The 19,844-nt window shown below is 40.7% G+C and overlaps 1 protein-coding gene across 14 annotated transcripts in view; it reads right to left on the bottom strand.

Moving 5' to 3' along the window:
- EHBP1 (EH domain binding protein 1) overlaps positions 1-19,844 on the bottom strand; it is a 207,987-nt gene that overhangs the window by 167,395 nt on the left and 20,748 nt on the right. For all 14 annotated transcript variants that reach the window (XR_009277165.1, XM_058834762.1, XM_058834763.1 and 11 more), the window contains exons 3-4: positions 12,011-12,068; positions 3,404-3,499 (exon numbers count right to left, since the gene is read on the bottom strand). Coding sequence is in view for 13 of the 14 variants with exons in the window: in XM_058834762.1 (XP_058690745.1) it covers positions 3,404-3,499; positions 12,011-12,068 (154 nt within the window). In the remaining variant the exon portion in view is untranslated. The remainder of the gene's footprint in view (positions 1-3,403; positions 3,500-12,010; positions 12,069-19,844) is intronic.

The following is a 19,844-nucleotide window of genomic DNA, read 5'->3' as shown; positions in this document are numbered from 1 at the left end:
GAAAATTTCTGGTTTAAAATCTCTCTCAGCTGATAAAGATCTCTGCTTGTAAATAAACCCACAGAAAAGTATACAAGTTTTCACACATAGTAGTTAAACTTTCCTAATGTAAGGAATCTAAAAAATTAACTTCTGGAGCACAACCATGGTAAAAAAAAAATGAAAATTCAGCTCTGGCTTTTCTGGCACTTGTGAATCTTTCAATGAAAGCACCACAAATTATGGATTTTAAATGCACAATAGGCTTATTGTTTCATGATGTTTCTTTCTCCCCAGTTTGGTTGAAAAACCCAAGGCATAACTAAACATCAGTGTGGAGCTCAGCAAAGGAAGTTAAACTTTCAGAACAGATGGAATTTTTTATGTAATTAGCACTTCAGTGGCTGGATGGGCAGGAGCTACAGCTAGTCAAGGGAAGGTGGATCAATATATCCATATGATGCTTTTCATCATGACTCCAGGGCATTATGAAATTTTACCAGCAGCCTGGAATTAATTGAAACAAACAAACAAAAGCTTAAAATTACTTGAAGTTAAAGTTTTCTAAATGAAGGTTGTAATCTCTTCAGTACTTTGCTTGTGCAAGAATTACAAATATGTTGTCATAAACAAGGTAACACCCAAAGCAGGGCTGTGCAGATAATGCAGAATATCTCATCTGTTGACTGATCACAGGCATTTTGCTTAGCCAGCTCTGAAGTGTCCACAGCTGACTGCTGGAGAGGAGACTCTTAACATTCTCATCAGCACTTGAAACCTTGACTTATCTCCTAATCCTACCAGCAACACATTTCAACAGCCACTTACGAATGCACTGCCACTAGTGTGTGAATCATTTCCCACAACACATAGCTGTCTGTCTGGAGCCCCCTCCTTCCATTCCCAACAGCACTCATTTGTTATCTGTGATTGCTACACAGCTCTGTGGGAGCAGCCAGCTCCCAGCTCTGGGCTCTGCCAGGGTGGACACAGAGGCAGCAGCTCTCTGAGCTTCTCAGGTGGTGGTGAAAGCGAACAGCTCCTGGTTGTTAAACAAGGCCAGGCCGAGTGCACGTACTGCGAAGTGCCAACCCTTCAATAAGCACCCTCCTACGCAGGGGGTTGGCTCCAAAAAGGAATTTTACAGAACTGCAAGATGAGCAGCCTCTTTTTCTGAGCTTTACTGTTTTCAGTCTTTTTGTCCCCTTTCTTCCAGAGGAAGGAACAATATAAATACCCAACTTCCAAGTCAGCTCCAGAAAGGCGGCTGCAGAGTGCCATCACACACTTCCCACTGCTCCAGCGCTGCCCACACAATGCACCAGCTGTGTGACAAACATCCAGTTCTTTCTGACTGCCTTTGCCCAGAACCTACAACTACAGAAATGCCAGCTCAGTGGGTGCTGGGACACGTCCTGTGCTGCAGCTGAAGCACCACAGAGCCAACAAAGCCATCAGGGAACTGGGCACAGCCTGAACTGGGCCAAGACCATCTTCTGCCTGCAGTCCCCTGCCCCTCACAACTCAGGCTGCTGCTCTGACACAGGTACAGCAGCCCTGGGCCATCACACAGCCTGCTCAACAAACTGCTCTGTGCCACCCATGCATTCCCTTACAGAGAACAAAGGGTACCTGGCCACTCACAGACACTCTTGTTAGAGCTGGAGGATCAATTAGAGCAGATTTTACAGTAAGAGCTGCCTGATAGTGTGATGGTTCTCAACATTTTGATTATAAATCCAGTGCTCATTCCCCCAGAGACCAGTGAGTACCATTTACAGTAGGCACAGCTGCTGGGGTTATTCACACTCCTCTTTCCAGACCAATTCTTGTGACAGGCAGGCTCATTTTTAGGGTAGAGGAAGAAGTCTAGTGAACAGATCTGCCTGCAGGGTAAAATTAAGCTTTTTTAATACCTGACACTGGCTCCAGAGGCCCTTCCATCCCTCACAACTACCCTCAGTCTCAGTTACACAACTAACAAGGCTGCTGTGCTGTTCTACACAACAGAACCCTGAACCAGTACAAATGTAAATTGTAATTAAAAAATGGAATGGCAAGAGAAGGCTGGAAGACACCCTCATTCCAAAGCCACAGTATCACAGAGCTGGACCCAAAAAAAACTTTATTTCTCATCCTTCAGGTAACATCATTATCACAATCAATATTTATGCACATTTCTGCTTCACTTTAAATGTTGAAAATATCAAGAAACATTTACAGTGTTGCATAACCACGCTCAGATTGTACAGACATGTAGCATTGCCACATAAAGCTGACAAGTTTCTTAGTCCAAGCAGAGACCCTACCAATTTTTGGTAGTGAACTTTTGAATCTCAGTTGAAGACTATGTGTTTGCTAAGAAGAGAGACAAGTTTATGATAGTTTATGATCACTGCCAACCTGAAAAGTTTGTGTTCATCCCAAAGGCAGGAATTAAAAAAAAGTGGGGGGGAAAGAAGGCAACCCCTTTTTTTAATTTTAATGAACCAAGTAATAAATTCCCATTCTAAGGCTAATCAGAAGCCACATCCAAGCTCAGGAAATTCCCCAAGACAAAAAAATACAAATATTACTAGTTAGAAAGAAGTATGTTACTGTTGCCCTAAGCTGCAAAGGGAGCAGCTAGAAATAAGAACAGCCAGAATGTAGATGAAGGCAGCAGAGTAAAGAATGAGGAAAAACTATGGAATGAAAATCTCAGAAATCTTCAGCCTCCTACACTGTCATGCATGCAAAGCTACATTGTTTATGCAGAAAGGGCCTTGCCCAATGATATTTGAGAAATAACTTCAAGCATAACTTCCTCCTCCTGCTTCACAGCCACACAAATAAGCTTTTTTTTCTAGTAGAACAAATGCAAAAAAAGTTAAAAAAATAAAAAATTTCCCTGTAAATCTTATAATTCTCTGTGCTACTCAAATACTGCACACCCACTCTTACAGCTGCAATCACATCAGTGCTGTGATGGTTGTGTAGCGTTCTAAATAATGGGAAATGAGGAGCTGGATTCTGTTGCAGCCAATAGTGTGCACTGAAACTGAACAAGGAAGTCTAGAAATGACTGTGTTATGACAACTTCTGCCTTCCAGTATTTAAAGAAAACCTACCAGGCTGTAACCCATGCCAAGTCCTTACACATGTACTACGTGCACAGTTACACATGTGCTGGACTCTGTGCCAATGCCTCGCCATAATCAGCTCAATGGGTATTTCAGTGTGTCAACTAAACTACAGAAGTCAGCTTTGGCAGGGAACAGACCATCCCTCTCACCCAGATTTGAACTGAGGACGTAAGGTTGTGTGGTTAATGACATAAAACCAGCAAGATTAGACCTTGTGATTGTAATCTAAAAATTTCCAGACCAAATTTTTCATGTATTTTTTAGGAAATAGTAAGGATTATGCTTTCAAAAAAACATACCTTGAAGAGAGTCACAGTAATTTCAACGTTTTCAGGTACAGGCCATACCACCACCCCACGGTATGGGTTCTTGATTCCAGGCTGCCAGCTGTGTGCCTAAAGGAAGAAAAATACCCAGCTGTTTAAAGCCATTATAAAAGTGCTGACTTGACTCCCACAGGACCCAGGGCATGCAGGTAAAAGTAACATATCACTGACTCAAATAAAGTCACGCTCTTAAACCTACTGAACACTTCAAAGGACACAATTAAAAATGACAGTAAGGAAACTCAGACCTTTCCATTGAACTAAAGCTGTTCCTCACAAGATCCTAAACTCAGCTTTTTTATTACATAGCACAGGTCAGGACACTCAGAACCTTACAAAAATTAAGGCTGTAAGGTCAGAACTTTTGTAGCAAGCTGAGTATTGTTTTGTGTACAACACACAGTGCAGGTCTAATCACGTTTACACATAAATGGAGCAAGAAGTTTTACGTGCAGAAAGAAAAGTGAAAACTTTGATTTATAATGCTACTAAAACATTTAAGTTTTTAAGAATTAATATGCTGGGGTACCTACACCTAGAAAAGATAACAAAAACCCAACAGTTAAATAGACTGAGGACCTGTCTACCTTTGAGCATCAGTTTGGATTAGTGTGAGCATTTCTGCTCTGGTTTGGAATAAGTATGCCTTTTTCGAAGCTTAACCTAATCTATTTTGTGATGCTGTAAGACAAATGAGGGAAGGATGCTGCTGCAGAAGTGACAGCTACTTAGCCAGGGTGTTATTAGAAACGTGTGGATGTTTTATCAGGAAAGACTGTGCAATCTATTTACTATTACCTGAAGCCAATTAACTTGGCTTTCTTCTTTTTATAATTCTAGAGCATCAGTCATTGCAATTTTATACTCCTTCCAACACTCAGAACTTCAGATTCAAGTTGAATATTAGAATATTAGAACATATTTCTGCTTTAATAAGCTTAGCAAGACCTGTGACTCAGGTTCTTAGGGATGCTGAGGTAACCTGAGCAACTTGAAGGATGACTTTGCTGTACCAAAGTGGGAAAGACAAAGCTGGAGAAGCAGTCCCATCCCTTTGGAGGCAGCAGCTCTCTGCCACCATGTACAGCAGGGAGTGCCAAATGTTGCCAGCTCTCCTTTGGTTTTATCACAATTTTTTTTATCTTTGGTGTTCTGCTTGAAATTGCAGCTCCCAAAGAGGCCTTATTAGATCAGATTTTTCAGTGAGTGCCTATGCTTTGTGCTTGCAGAGTAGAAACTTGGAGCATCTAAAAAAAAGGAAGTTTTAAAATAAGAGCATCTTGAAAGAAACCAATTTCTACTGCATGAATTTCAGTCTAATCTCATTATTCTAAAGAGGGCCTGGATGTACTTTCTGAACAACTGAGAAAACAACACCAAATAACACAAACAAAACTTACATATTTTACAAGAAAAAGGTATTTTGTGAGCAGCAAAGCACACCACAGTAGATGTCACTACTACCACAGACTCTGGAGCTGCAGTTTGTGTGTCTGTCCCACAGAACCTGCAGCACCCTGCACCACTCCCAGCTTGCCCACAGAGATCTTCAGCAGACACAAGGCAGTGATACAGAGCCAGGCACAAGCTCACTGCCATATCCTCTGGTAGCATCTTGTAAAATCACTAACTTCTCTCCTCCATAGGGGCAACTCCATCCTCTTTCCAGGTACCAGTTTGTACAAAAATAATTGGAGTTCATGGTGTATCTGAAACCTGTGTTTTCCTGATGGGTTTGGTCAATACTGGCAATTATGTCAAACTTTTGCTGTCCAAGGTCCAGGCACTGCCAGCCTGCTCAGCTGAGGATTACTTGTTCCATCTACTAAAAAAACCTAGAAAATGAGCATTCATTGGTGCAGTCAACACTTCACTTCAAGCCCTTTATCAGCATTTCCTCCCACCAGGAAAGTCAGTGAGACACAATAAACACACAGGGATATATATGTTTTTCTGTCACTGAAAGCAACAACCAGGAGACAAGCTCTAACTAATGAGCTTTTAAAGCAAAGCTGTTCTGTGATCATGAATGTTATAAAGTCCTCCTCAGGCTTTGAAAAATAAACATTGTATCACACAAACAGCATGACAGAAAAAGGTAACATCAAAAGGACTGTCTGGGTTGTTTGGAAGGAGAAAGGGAAAGGGGAAAGCAAAGCCGGAGAAACACAGAGGACCAGCAAATGACAGTAATTTAAAATTAAGATGCAGAGTGTTATTCTAATGCAACATTTCTCATGCCAGGCACCTCGGTGTTGCAGTTTCTTCAAGTTACATCTGGCCTATACCAAAAAGCCTTTTCAACTCCCAAATTATAAACCTTGACTTGGAGCTGGATCAGGCCACTGCTGCAGGTGACAAGGACTGGCTGTCAGGGCTCAGCCGAGGCGAAATGCTGCATCTGCATGGTACATTTCCACCCTAATCCCCTCCTCTAATTCCATTCTCAATTGGATGCTTGTGCCTTTAGACCCACTTTTTCCTCATTTGCTACTGGTCTTCACCAGCCATCTCCCATTGTCTTGGAAGTCAAGGCATGGGCAGCTAAGTAGAAGTAACTTCTGCTTAGACAGACTTTTCTGCTCCGGCAGGTGCCTCACTCACAGCCCTGCCTGACTTGTCTCCAGATCTGAGGGATGGGAGCCATGGTCTGGAAAGAGAAGCAGAAGTGCTCTGCTGCATTTCAAAGCAAAAGGCAACTCTTTCCTTTTTCTGCCAGTAGAAAATGAGAAAAGACAACATAGCATGAAAGCTTTTAAATCTGGAAACAGGAGCTACAGGAGGGGCTGCTGAAATACCCTATAAATAGAGTAGGGCTGTGAATGACATTGTCCAACCTACGCCACTGCTCTGGCACAAAACTGATGACTGGGAGAGGAGAAAATCTCTTAAAGATAAGGCAGTGGAGATGAGCCTACAGATTTGCATGGGCACTTCAGGCTATCCAGTTCTAAGATTCATTTTTCTCTTTAAAACAACAGTTCCAATCCAGGCAGCCAACTTTGCAATCCACCACCTGTGATGAGAACATCTCTGCTGTTTTCCTGTGCTTGAACTGGAATGACAGACTTGATACTACATTATTTCAGGAGCCTGCACTTTCAGATGCTTCATCTCTTTTCTGCTTTCTTCACCTTGCCTCATCCTGTTGTGCAGGATAATCTCATGCTACTTTTCAGTAAGATACTAGAGCTGACCATAATATTTTGACCCTGCTGCAAATTATGGAACAGCTTATATTTGTGCATAAAAAATATGTTCTTATTGCCAAGCTGTCAATATTGGGTTTTAAAAGCAGAACTCATATGAGACAGACCTAGGATTATTCCTCACCTGCAGCCACAAGAGTGGCTTTATTGTGAGCCAGCAAACTGCTGATTTTTTTTTCCTTATAAAATTTTGCCAGCTGCCTGTGATCAGGCCAGCTCTGCTACTTGTCAGTGTGACAGGGTGTTCAGGGCACAAGAAGCCAGGAGGAGCTCAACTGGCTCCAGCAGTGCTTAGGGCAGCTCAGCTTGGAAGGATAATCCCTCTTCTTCAGTGTTATCCAGGCAGAACACTTAGCCAGGAAAAAACCAAAAAAACCTCAAGAGGAAGAGCTGACATTAAGCAGCTAGATCCTTCATCTGGTGCTTCCATGCCAGCAGTATGGCTTTGGAATATTAGAACACCAAGGATTTGCTCCACGTGATGCATCTCACCAAAGTCATTCACCATCCAAGACAGCCAGAGTTGTATATGGCTTTTAACAGACCTACTGGAAAAAGAATGGACTGGGAAAAGCTGCCAATTCCCTCAGACCAGAGGAAACCAGCAGTTTGTGAAAGGCTTCTTCTTGTTCTTCTGAACTGCAGTTCAGTGTCACAAAGGGAGACAAATTAAAGACCATACTCCAGACTACAGCTTGCATCCCCCCCACGATCATCTTGAAATCCCTGTGCTTGGCCCACCAGTTAAAAAGGCTGGGCACCAGAACAACGCTCCAGTCACACTCATACCCTGGGATGCAGTCCAAAAAACCCAGCACGTGCCAAAGAAGGAAGCTCAAAGCCCTGGAAACTCCAGGCAGCCTTTGATCAACACATTGCTGTCAGTGCTCCTTTAGAGCAGACAAGGAAACCAGTGGATTCCCACAGGTCTTCCCATGAATGTCTTCAATTCATCGGCACGCACGTGCGTTACAACTGTCATTGTGCATATGTGTATTACTGCTAAAAAGCTACAGAAAGACTGCTAAGCTTGGGGAATGAGCAAAACTCATCTCCACCACTGGTTCTCTAGGACTGGGCTACCTCTTCAAGCTTGATTTCACACACACACACACATTCATGACATACATGATGAATACATCATGCATTAAATACACGGTTCATGCTATTCTGTTCACCAAATCTTGCCTTATTCACCATCTACAGTAGATGATGCTCAGATAAAGAGCCTCTGCCCTATTTCTTCAATCAGTTTCTTACATCATCTATATGATTTCTTACTAGAAAAGAAAAACAACCAACCAAATTAAAAAATCAAAGCCCAGACAAACAAAAAAACCTGAATACAGAGTTATTTTTCTCATCACTTTCTCGGACAGCCATCACTGCACCTCAGAATGTCACCACAAGTCGACTTTATGTGACTCCCAGAAAAAAGAAGAGTACTAATGACCTCCAGTTTACAGTCAGGGATTACAATCACAGCTTGATCTTGTTACTTTACTAAAAAACTGAGAAGCCCCAGGAGTGGCACTATTGAACTGTGGCAGTCTCCAGCATGTCGGGGTCACAGCACACCTTTGGAACTCCAGCCTGCCAGGGCCAGGCAGGGCTGGCACTGGGCAATAAAGTAGCCAGAAAAGGCAACAGATTGCCACGGACAGCAAAACAGGTGACCCAGCTGCTGCCTTATTGATGGCAGAACCTTGGGAAAATGCTGACCACACTGCTGTTGTGTACAAGGGATTCCTTTTACTCCCTGCCCCTTTGCCTCTCTTGGCTCTTACTTCTCACTGCTCAAGTTCTTTCCCTCTTCTCAACATTGTTCCTTCTCCTTTGTGCTTAAACCATTTTTGATAAACCTGCAAGAGAAGTATTGAAATCAAGGCAAGGCACCTTCTTTCAGCTTTTATACAAAAAGAATCTTTGAAGAATAATTCTGTCAGGCTCTCAGAAGCAAGTGCAAATTTGATTCTTCTGAGGTGTGTAATTCAACCATAAGCCTCTGCATGTTCACAGGAATAGTAGAAAGTACCTCCTTGATATCATGGCAACATCTATTTTCAAACTGAAATTTCTTAGTTCAAAGCCTGGAAATTTGAGAGCATCTCAGTGAAATAAAGGTAAACATATTTTCAACACACTTTTCCCTTGCTCTACAGTAGAACAAAGACATACTTCCACCACTCAAAAAAAAAAAAAAAAAAAAAAAAAAGAAAGAGAGAGAGGTCCAAAAGTCCAGGGCCTGAAAACCTGGGCAGGCAACTTTCCAGTGTGCCAGGGTACTGAAGAAGAGTTAAACAAGTCCATGGCTGCACCTTCTGTAAACCATGGATGGTGAACAGCATCTAAATAAAGCTTTAAGAGCGTACCTGATTTTGCAAACAGACAACATTTGCACCAGCAGACAGGGAACTCCCACCCTCCCCAAGCTGAAAGTTCATTTTGGTTCTAGGACTGCACAGTAATTCTGCCAAGCACAGCAAAAGTGCAAATCACCATCTTATGTAAATTCCAGGCACACACAATGGAGATGCCAAATCACACAGAGCCACCTCGTCTTGACACACCTCATGAAATACATTGAAATTAGACTTGCCCATGGAGAGCAGGTCCCAAAATAGAACTGTAAGTAACTTAAACCTGCATTAAGGTCAGTAACTGCTGGATATATTTATGGTCTTGTATCCATCCACCCATCAGACTGCTATTTATATGCTCTTTCAAAATGAGTATTTGCTTTTCATTTGCAACACTTTGAAACAATGTAATTAAACATATCTACAGCTCCTATTCCATGTTTCCCACTGTAAGAAGAAAAATATTCAGACTTCTGCACATGATGCCTCTCTTTCTTTTAATAAAGGGATCACTGTAGTTTATTTGGAAAAAGAGTATGTGGGCCAGGAGGCATATCAAAATCATGGAAACCCACAAAAACAAGGGTTTCAAAGGACATCAACAACTCAGCTTTCAGCTCAACAGCATTTTAAATCACACTAGTTAGAACAGGCATCCCAGTGGACATCCATAGCTCCATCTTCCAGTTGCACGACATTTTTGCTTAATACATCTCTTGTACTTTCCCAGTAGAAAAGAGACAGAACTGCTGCAGAGCATCCAAAGGACCATGTTTGTGAGTTTGTGAATTATCTGCTGGCAATATCCCTCATTAACCCTAATGACCTAAAAGTTCAGAAAACATAACCTCCAAAAATGTCTTCACATCTTTACAGTAAGCTAAAACCTCATCCCTCCCTTCCTCCCACCCAAGAAGCTGAAAAACACAGACAATTATTAATGCTTTGTACTCACTGAACCCAGTGTCCACCAAAAATAAAAAGGGAGGAAATATTCATTTGACTTGTTTCCAATAAAACAATTAGATGAAACAAGTATGTTGAATAACGTATTTTACTGGCAGGATGACTAAGAGATCAAGAACATTTATTGATCTACAATTTTTGACCCAAACTACTCAAGTCACATCAACTACCTAAGCTTTAAAATTAACTCTATGCTCTGCCCAGGTTTCAGGGCCACTCAACTTTCAAAGTACCTTTGTTGGATCTTCCTAAACATGACTTAGTCAGCCAGAGACTTTTCTGAGTCTCAGGTTTAAATCTGCCAGTTTACCCAAGAGTTGCTTCTACTGCCTGGTGACCAAAAGTGAGATCATATCATGGAACTTTATGGCCCAGCTGAAAAAACTTCAAGCCCAGAAGGCTGAGCTAATGCCAGAAAACCCTGTAGCCTCAGGGAAATGCTGTCATTTGGATCCTATAAAATGACAGGCAGAAACCCATCATTTCACAAAGCCATGCTGGACTTCTATTATGGGTTCTGTTTCTGAATCCCAACAAAACAGTCATTTATGAACAAATACCTTGTTTATCACCAAGCTTTTCAGGGTTACAAAGCTTGTGTAAGCACTGCACTTACTGTTTGACATAACTTTTATCTCTGTGTGCAACAGAAATGAAATTAAATGAAACTAATACCAAGAAGTTATCACAGAGTGAGCCACATCAGACATCAGTTACTGACATCAGCACTTCCTGCCTAGATACACACCGTGCTATAAATTCAAAGGAACTTGAGATAGTTGATGCTTCAGTGAAACAGGAATAGTCTGACTGGCTTTGCTGATGAGTATGGAACATGGAATAGGAACAGGTACCAGACTGAGCTCACACCCTTGTTTACTCATCAGGTAATACCTTTGGGTTTTCAAAACCTGAAGCAGAATTTTGGATGCACAGCATTTAGTTGTGCAGTCAGGAACCAGTCTTCATCTAAAACAGCTTGGAATAACTTATACCTCAAGTAAAAAGACAAAATACAACAAATATGCATGACAATCAGAAAAACAGGCCAGAAAAAGAGGAGTACCAGTAAAAAATAAACCCTAAGTCTCTCCTGAGCAGGATAGAAAACTGTGTATCACATTTTCTAAATATTTAAGTTCTTCAACACAATTATTTCAAGGTATCTTCTCTATCATGGATGCCTTCTCTCCATTATTACAGAGTTCATTGAAATATCATTTTGTATTACACAAATAGAGACACACAAAAAAAGAAGCTTAGACCATCTTTTTTTTTTTTAACTGAAGAGTCAAACAATTATTTTAACTTCCAAAATTTCCTCTCTGACAAGATCATTTGCCATAAATCCAACCAGGCTAAGAGGCCACATGAGCAAGACCAAGTCATCTCAAAGAGAAGAAGAGGAGATTCTCCAGGGAAGGGGGGAAAACAGCATGCACTCCCATCCCCATGAAAGACAAACTTTATCAGAAACTGGAGAGACTTCATTCAGAGCTTCCTATTCTTCAGACTACCAAGTTATTAGTCATGAAACACAAATTCACGGGTTTGTCCACACTGTTTGTAGAAATAAAATGTGACTATTCACTTCAAAGACACACTGCTGGGCTGAAAGACCCTGTTTTTATTCTTTTTTATTTGCAGCGTTTCAGGTGAAATAGCCTCTTATTCAGGCTTTATCTGCCTATTGCAGGGATGTCAGATTCTTTATTACTTTTTTTTAATTAGGTTTTTTTTTTATTACACTTGTTGTAAAGAAACCAATTCTCCTTTCTAATTAGGTCTAGCAATTAATAACTGAATTGAATTGATAGTAATACAGTTCTGCTAAACAAATAACCAAAGCTAAAATCAGAGTTAAGGGTTCCCATAAATTAGCACTGACATCAACAGCAGTTTATTCTGAACTTTATGTACAAATTGAGTTAAAAAGAAAATTCAGCAACTAAAATACTTCTCATTTATTTATTTATTTGGCTGCTCCCTCAAACCACTGACCCTGTTTGTCACTGAAGTTGTGACTTAATAAGAAATCAACTGACCTTAGAGGATTTTCTTCTGCTTCTTCTTGTCCAAACCACCACTAGTTTATCTGGCTGCCTGTTGAAGATAAGGAAGAAACAGCTTAAAATACAACAAGATCAATACGTAAACAGTTTATATTAAAACCCTTGCAACACATAATGACATCCTTAGTGGATAACGTGCTCTCTTAAATATAGCTCATATAAAAACCACTCTCAGCATCAGTCATTTAACAGGAAAAATAATGTGTATTTATAGAGAAAGGTTGTCCTCCAGTTCACACAGTAATGTCATCATTGTCCTCCTGCTCTCCTTGCCTGTGGACATTCACCCAGAGACAGCAGCACACCTGAGAAACTCTTCCATGGGGCAGAGAACAGGACCCAGACTCTTTAAAGACACCTTGGAAACATTCCAGTAGCCAAAATAAACACTAATGCAAATTCTAGCTTGAATTTCTACACAGATATATTGAAGTTACTTCCAAGTAGCAAAGAAAGCAGGTAATTTCACTTTTTCTTACACAAAGGATTATTTTTCTACTTGAATAACTTAAAGAACAGGAGAATCAAGTCCTGTATTACTCCTCAAAATCTCCTTGGACAACAACAGTTAAATCAGCACTTCCTCAGCTTATGCTCCAAAGGACAAACATACTGAAAATCAGTGTGGTTTCCCAAGCAATTGTTTATTTGGGATTTGCAATGAATATAGATGGAAACCTCAATAAACAACCCTTCCAGTACAAACTATTTTCTCTTTAAATTTCTTAGGAGTTATTTATTGGTTAGTAGTTTACCCTTATTATATCTACCTCAGTTGTTTTACAATTGTGTCTGAGTGATTTTTGATACTGACTTAACTTCCGGACTTCCCACCCTCCCCCCATGATACACTTCCCACTGTATGATTGGGACCACACTTCTGGTCCCACTTCCAGACCTATAACCCTCTGGTGCAGACTCCTGACACCATTCCAGCTTTGTTTTCTGGCTGATGACCTGAATTCCTTGATGAAGCCCAGCTGCAAATCCACCCACAAATGATTTTCAATGGAGTTCATATCTCCACTTAAAAGTACTAAACCTGCATATGCAACTCTGTCTGGAAAAAAACTACTGCTCAGAATTTTGAGACATCAGTGTAAGAACCCTTGCATTTCTAAAGCAAACAGCAAAATAAATCATAGTGGGAAGATGGGCGTAACCAAGAAAAAGACACAATACATTCAAATCACAATTAAAAGATGCACCCAAAATCCCCCATAGAAATATTCTGAGTAAAGGCAGTGTTCCTATTGCTGTTTCATCATAGGAGGACTACCTACTTAATAACTAACTTTTCAAATGAAACCCCAACTGGTTTAATAATCATTTAGGCACTGAAGTACTGGCCATATTTCCTTTCATACATACTTTTCCATTGAGCTGTTGATCATTTCTGCACATTACAATAAAAACAATACCTCACCCATGATTCACATTTAAACCCCACCAGAACTAAGGGTCTCCCAAAAAAACAAGCTAAAGGCAGATCCTGCAAAGGAAATGAGGACACAAGCTTAATTTTTTTAATTTTTTTTTTTTGAAAGTGAAATAATCTGCTGTATTTTAAACTGTAAATTCACTCTTGTGGCCTGTTTAGGTGACTTAAATTGCAGGCTGACTCTGCTCACAATTTCTGCAAAATTTTGCTTGGTCATCCTGTTGGACTTCAAAGCTCTTTGCTCATTTGGTGGAGGGTTCTCATCTTTGGCTTACACCAGCACCAGCCCATTCACTTTGATGGGAACTGTACTTGTGCCACCAGGGAAAAACAACACACCCCCAAGCAAAGCAATCCAAACCCATGCCAGCAACATTTCCCAGTCCTGAAGAACTCCTTCTGCCAGGAATATACAGAAATTCAGCAACATGAAGTAGCCAATTAAAGTTTTAATTCAGACTGAGAGGACCAAGCCACGCTGACGGACGAGCAGGAGCAGCATTTGCTCCCCGCATTTCTCTCACCAGTATATTTACTCTGCTAAGCACTGAGAATATTTTACTCCTTCAGCTTCAAGTATGAGAGAAATCCACATCCACAGGTACTTTACCAAAAAAAACAAGGAAGGTCTTCACAATATGGAGATTGAAAAATTAGCAAAATAAAATGGGATGAGAAGGGAAGAAAATATCCCAAAGGATAAGTGTCCCCACTCTGTACACCACATGCTTCACTGAAACCTAACAAAAACCACAGCAGTTCTTCTAAGGGACTTTCTTCAAGGAAGAAATTCAAATTTTAAATAGATCAAACAAATCCAACAATCCTAAAATCCAACAATTCTAAAATATCTTCATAGAACTGTTTGACTAACTACACCAAGAGCAACCTTTCCTACCACAGTCTGTTCATTGCTCTCCTATGCCAATATACCTCTAGAAGAAAAAGCCCAGCTCATATTTTAGTCAGCAAATTTGCATTCAAGGTTATTAATGATATCTCAGTGCTAGGAAATGGCCGATATCACATAATGCACATTGCTGATTGAAAGCATTAGGTAGTATTTCCTACTTTAGACTTCTCCCCTCCTTTAAACATCATAACCTAGCTGCTCATTAGTCAATAATCAAAGCAAATAAAACCACCTCTGAAGAATTAGTCTAGAGACCAGTTTTAGTATCTTTATAAGTTTACTTATTGAACTTGGATATCATTCCAAATACAAAATCCACAATGATGCAAGCTGAACAAATGCTAATGGTCAGCAATTAAAAAATAGTAATCATTTCCTGTGCTGCACAAATGACGTTTCTCATTTCTTTAACCCACCAGCTTTTAGCCAGTCACTTATTCAGCAAAGCCAGTATGCCTACAGCAAGGAATAACACACTGCTAACCTAAAGACAATGGATTTGGAGCAGGAGAAGAGACCTGGGTTTTAGCTGGACACTACATTTCCCCATTAAATTGTGTCAATCTATCAGTTCAACACCACTGACCTTTCAGCAGAAGTGTTTAATACTGTGCTGGAACCTGCCACCATTGCCTTGGAGGTGCTGTGCATTTCCCACAGCCTGGCAGCCTTGCCAAAGCAGCAGCACTTCCCTGGAAGGGGGAGCTGCTAAAGGAAGCCATCAGCACTGGGACATCAGGTACTGTCATTGGGAAGAGCATGGATCCAGTGGCAGGGGTTGAAGAATCCAGCTTGGTTCCAAAAGATCATATTTTCTAAAACTTACCATAAACCTGTATTTGGTATTTACTCATTACTGTGTGTTTCACAAAAAAACTATTCTTGAAGAAAGACAGTTCTTTACTACTTTCAAGTAGTAAACTTAATTTATTATTTACAAGTGAAACTTAGCAAAGAAGCAGAGAAGATTGATTTCAAAGTTTCTGGCTCAGAAAAAGAGATTCATCGCTGCCTTGCATACTAAACAATTAATATGGGATCCAAAATACAGATTTACAAAGCACTTATAATTCAAAACCAAGCCTGATTTTCCTATCAGATGGAAGTCATGATTCTGGTACCTTCCATTTTCCCATTGAAACAACCCATGTGAAAAAAGAAAAAAAGAAAAAAAAAAAAAAAAAAAAAAGAAAAGAAGAAAATAATAAATACTGGAATAAAACTTTGCCATATCCACAACTATTAAATAATGAAATAAAAACATCCTGCATATTGGAAGAAAACTGTCATCTGATCAGCACCTCATACACTACAAATTTTACCGACTGAAAGGAGGTTGTGCAAGATTCAAGGTCTTTTGCGGGTTGGTTTGACCATTCTAGGAAGTGTTTGGCACAATATTTTGATTACGGAACTCTCCAAACATCACTTGTAAAGGAAGAACATGAAATGTATCAGTCTCCTGTGAACTCTTGTTTTGTAAACCTTTTAGCAGAAGCTGATAACATTACCCAGGACATATTTCTCCACTAAACTTACTGTTCAATGACAAAAAGCTGTAGAAGACTTGGAGTTAGAATCTGTTGTTGGAAAGAATTGTAAATGCACTTAGCTTTAATTCAGACCACTGAAGCCAATAGCAAGACCAGTGATTAGCAACCTTTTGGTAAAGGGCAGGAAAGCAAGTAACAGGAATTCTTAGTAACAAGGTACTGCTACATTTCATAACACTCAATAACTGTTAAATGCCTGAAATGTAGAAGATATCTTTTTTGTACCTACCCCACACTGTACAGCCTTGCAAGTTTGTTTTGGCATCAAACTGCCAGTGTTGAGTTTTGCTTTCCCCCTCTCCTTTTCTGTCTTTTTCAGCTGAGCTGTTTTATTTTTACTATGTTACATTTGAACTGCATTAATTAGTACAGGCTGCTAGATTACTCTTGTGAAGCAAGCTTAAAAGAGTATAATTAATAAGAGAAGCAGCAGTGTTAGCACAATAGCATGCAGATGCACCTATTGAAGGATAAAAATAATTTCTTGAGGACTAATGTCAAAGTACTTCTGATAAGAATTTTTTTTAATAACCTTTTGTCCCTTCTGCATTGTGCATCCCAGCATGCCATGCACAATTTCCATTAGGGACCAATCCTCCCACCCCACCAGCATACAGCTTTCTACATGACTGCTGAAAAGCCAGCAAGGCTCTCTAATGGTCTCTTAAAAATAAATGTGGTTGATTCTATACCACCATTAATTTGGAATGAACATTGCTTTTCCTCATTTTACAGCTAATTACTTTGAAAAGCGCTCTTTGCAGTGCAGTCTTCTGCACTAGGTCCTGCGCTATTGCCATGTATTACCATTAGCCAAGGAACTAATCAGGCCATGGCCTTTTGCAAGCCTTGCACTGAGGTTTTTTTCCCCTCAGAATTTCCTGTTCACCACAATCAATGAAATTTCACAGCTGCCTACAACTGCAGGAAGTGCAATCAAATACTGCCAATGCTTTAAACAGGCCCAGTGATACTGTAGGAATGATGTCATGCATTGATGCATTTGCCAAATGAGTCCTCTTGCTGAGTGCAGGTACAGCACTGATGGCAAAAGCCAGAGACATTAGGAGGAGAATAAAACACAGTGCAGGTAAAACCCCTCCGAAATAATTGTAAGACGAAGTACATTACAAAAAAAAGTTGTGCATTTCAGGAAGCAGTCTGGGGTCTTCTTCCCCACGTCACCTTAAATTCCATGGTGGAAGTGAAAGATTCCTGGGTAAGGCCTGTGCCATCCCAGAGTTATGTCAGACCACTGGAGCATTCTCTCAATACAACTTACTGTGAACTTTGCATCAAGCCCCTACAATAAGGCAAAGTTTGTTCTTCTGTCATTTAAACTATTCAGTAGTTTTAACAAGCCTGGGAAATTTCAAAAGAGAAATCATTAAAACAGGGAAAGCAAGAGGACGTCACAGGTGAGATCCATCCATCTCTACATTTTCACTTTCCAACACAGAAAGTTCCTCCATTTCTTCCCACCAGAGGTCTCTACAGATTTTTTCAAAACTACACAAGCCCGCTCGAAGACCAGAAATCCCCCTGTGAAGTGAATTTTAGATTTTTAATACATCTGCTGCTAAACAGACTGGCCTCTACAAGACCTGCATCTCAAGACTATGCTTTACTTTTCAAAAGAAGCTCTAGTCTGGCTTTTCTTGGTTTATACAAAATAGGGAAAGAGCAAGACACTCTGACCTATTTTACGAGTGCAGTCAGACCTACTGAATCTGCACAGCGTCTGTTTGTGAGGCTGAGAGTGGAATGTGTAGTATGTACTGCCGATTACTTGATTTTCTCAAACCAAACACAAATGAAGTTTGCAGGATGAGCTGAATTAAACAAAACCCAAGCTCATCTATTATTCAGAAAGAAGTGACAAGGGCAGATTTTACTTCATTTTTCCAAGAGTTACTGCAGCAAAGAAACCTCTCCAGAACTATCTAGCAAAGTCTTGTCTTAAAGCTTTTTGCACCAGAATTTTACATTGCAGAACCCACAAACTGACCCCGGTCTTCAGAAATTGTGTTCTTTACCATCCTTTTGGCAGTAACACAAAGAAGCCTTGACTAATCCCTGAATTTCAGGTCCCATCCATCCAGCTCCTCTCCACGTGGAAGCTTTCTTTGCCTGGTCCAAATGTCACCAGGAGGGGCTGAGTACTGCACAGGAAGGGCCACACGTGGCTTCCTTATCTCCCCCTGGCACAATCACAGACACTCCCCCTAGGCAGGCGTTTACTCCAGCGATGCTCTGTCCACATGTTTACCCCACACAGCCTACCACACCAGAGCTCACTAACACCACCCAGCACTCTGCACCAAACCATGGCTAAAAAAGCCAGGAGCTGCTCCAGGAAAGCTTGTTTGTAATACCAACCTCCCCAGTCAGTTCCGCTCTGGCTGACTGGCAGGGAGGAGCACAGGCCAGCAGGGCCATTCAGACAAACCTTGAATGGAAAGTGTTGCTTTACAGTGGAAAGTTCACAGGAAGGATCTGCCATGAGCCAGATCTTTTTCAGATGCCTAATTTTCCTTTTTATGCTCTTTTCCAAGTATATTTAGTCTACATTTCAACAATAAGGAAAAAACCAATTTTTTTTTAAACCAAAAAACCCAAAACCTTTCTGTTTCAAGTTGGTAGGTTGTTCCTTCTGAGCAGAGCAGAGCAGGAGGAACTACACAAACCTGCCTGCACAGTCGGCTGGGGCCTGACCTGCTGTGAACCCACTGAACTCACCGTGCTGATCCCCCTTCCCTGCAGAGCTGGGGCCTGACAAATGCCATGTGAATAAACACAAACAGCCAAAAAACCCACGCTATTTCACCCCAGGCATAACAGTGCATTTCAAAGCTGGTATGAGAAGGTGAGTGCCTGACCATCTCCCTGTTCTGGAACCCAAATGCAGCCCCCCAGCACCTCCACATCCCTCCCCTCCCTCAGCAGACACCGCTGGTCAGCATCACCTGCCCCTCTCAGGGTTCACTGTGCCATTAGACAATAAAACAGATCAGTAACAAGAATTCCAGAAACAGTTTTAGCAAACTGAGCAAGGAATTTTGAATTCAAATTCCATCTCCTGTCCTCACTGACTACACAGCATCCAGAAAATTTCAAGACAGACACTGAGCAACATCAAGCCTCCCCCTTCTAGTCTTACTCACCAAAAATCACCTCTATACAATAATTTACAGGCATTACTGAAGACGCCTAATCGAGTGTTACCCCTTATTATTTTAAAGCACTAAAGTGTAACTGTTAGGTGCATTCTCATGATAGAAAGTATTTTAAAAACTAACTGAAATGAAACTCTTTGACTGACATAGTTCCAAGCCATTAAAAATTCCCACGTAAATGATACCTTTTTGTACTAAAAAATATGCAAGAGACTTTTTGGCACACCACTGTCAGTTTTAATTGGACCTATTCCCTTTTGCATAACTTATTTCTGCGTCAAATTCAAACAGAAGAAGGCTTTACTGGTTTTCAGTCTGCAAAAAACAGAGATTAGAAATTACTTTTCTGTCATTCCTCCAGAACAAAATTGTATCTTGCACCAAAACCATAGTTTCAGGAACATCAACTATTCACAACAGACACTTCCTTCTCCAATTTGTCTAAAATATTTAAGAAATTCTGCATAGCCTACCATGAGCAATTAAAGAGAAGGATGATCTTTGCTGTTCTTACTGACTGAGCAAGTTTGGCACTTACACACAGATACATGAACAAAGGTTTATACTCCTGTTCTACAGAAATCCCAGTGTCCACATCAGGACTTGGACAAAGCAAGTTTCAGCAGCTACAGTGCATTCATGCCTCCTTCTCTGCTTGCTGTCCACGGGCACATCCCTAAGATTACAGCTCTGCAAAAGCAGGAGCAGAAGAATCTGGCACCTT

This window comes from Poecile atricapillus, chromosome 3 (assembly GCF_030490865.1).
Source record: "Poecile atricapillus isolate bPoeAtr1 chromosome 3, bPoeAtr1.hap1, whole genome shotgun sequence".
Taxonomy (NCBI): domain Eukaryota; kingdom Metazoa; phylum Chordata; class Aves; order Passeriformes; family Paridae; genus Poecile; species Poecile atricapillus.
Note: the sequence above shows the minus strand (reverse complement) of the source record. Positions and strands in the feature narration are given on the sequence as shown.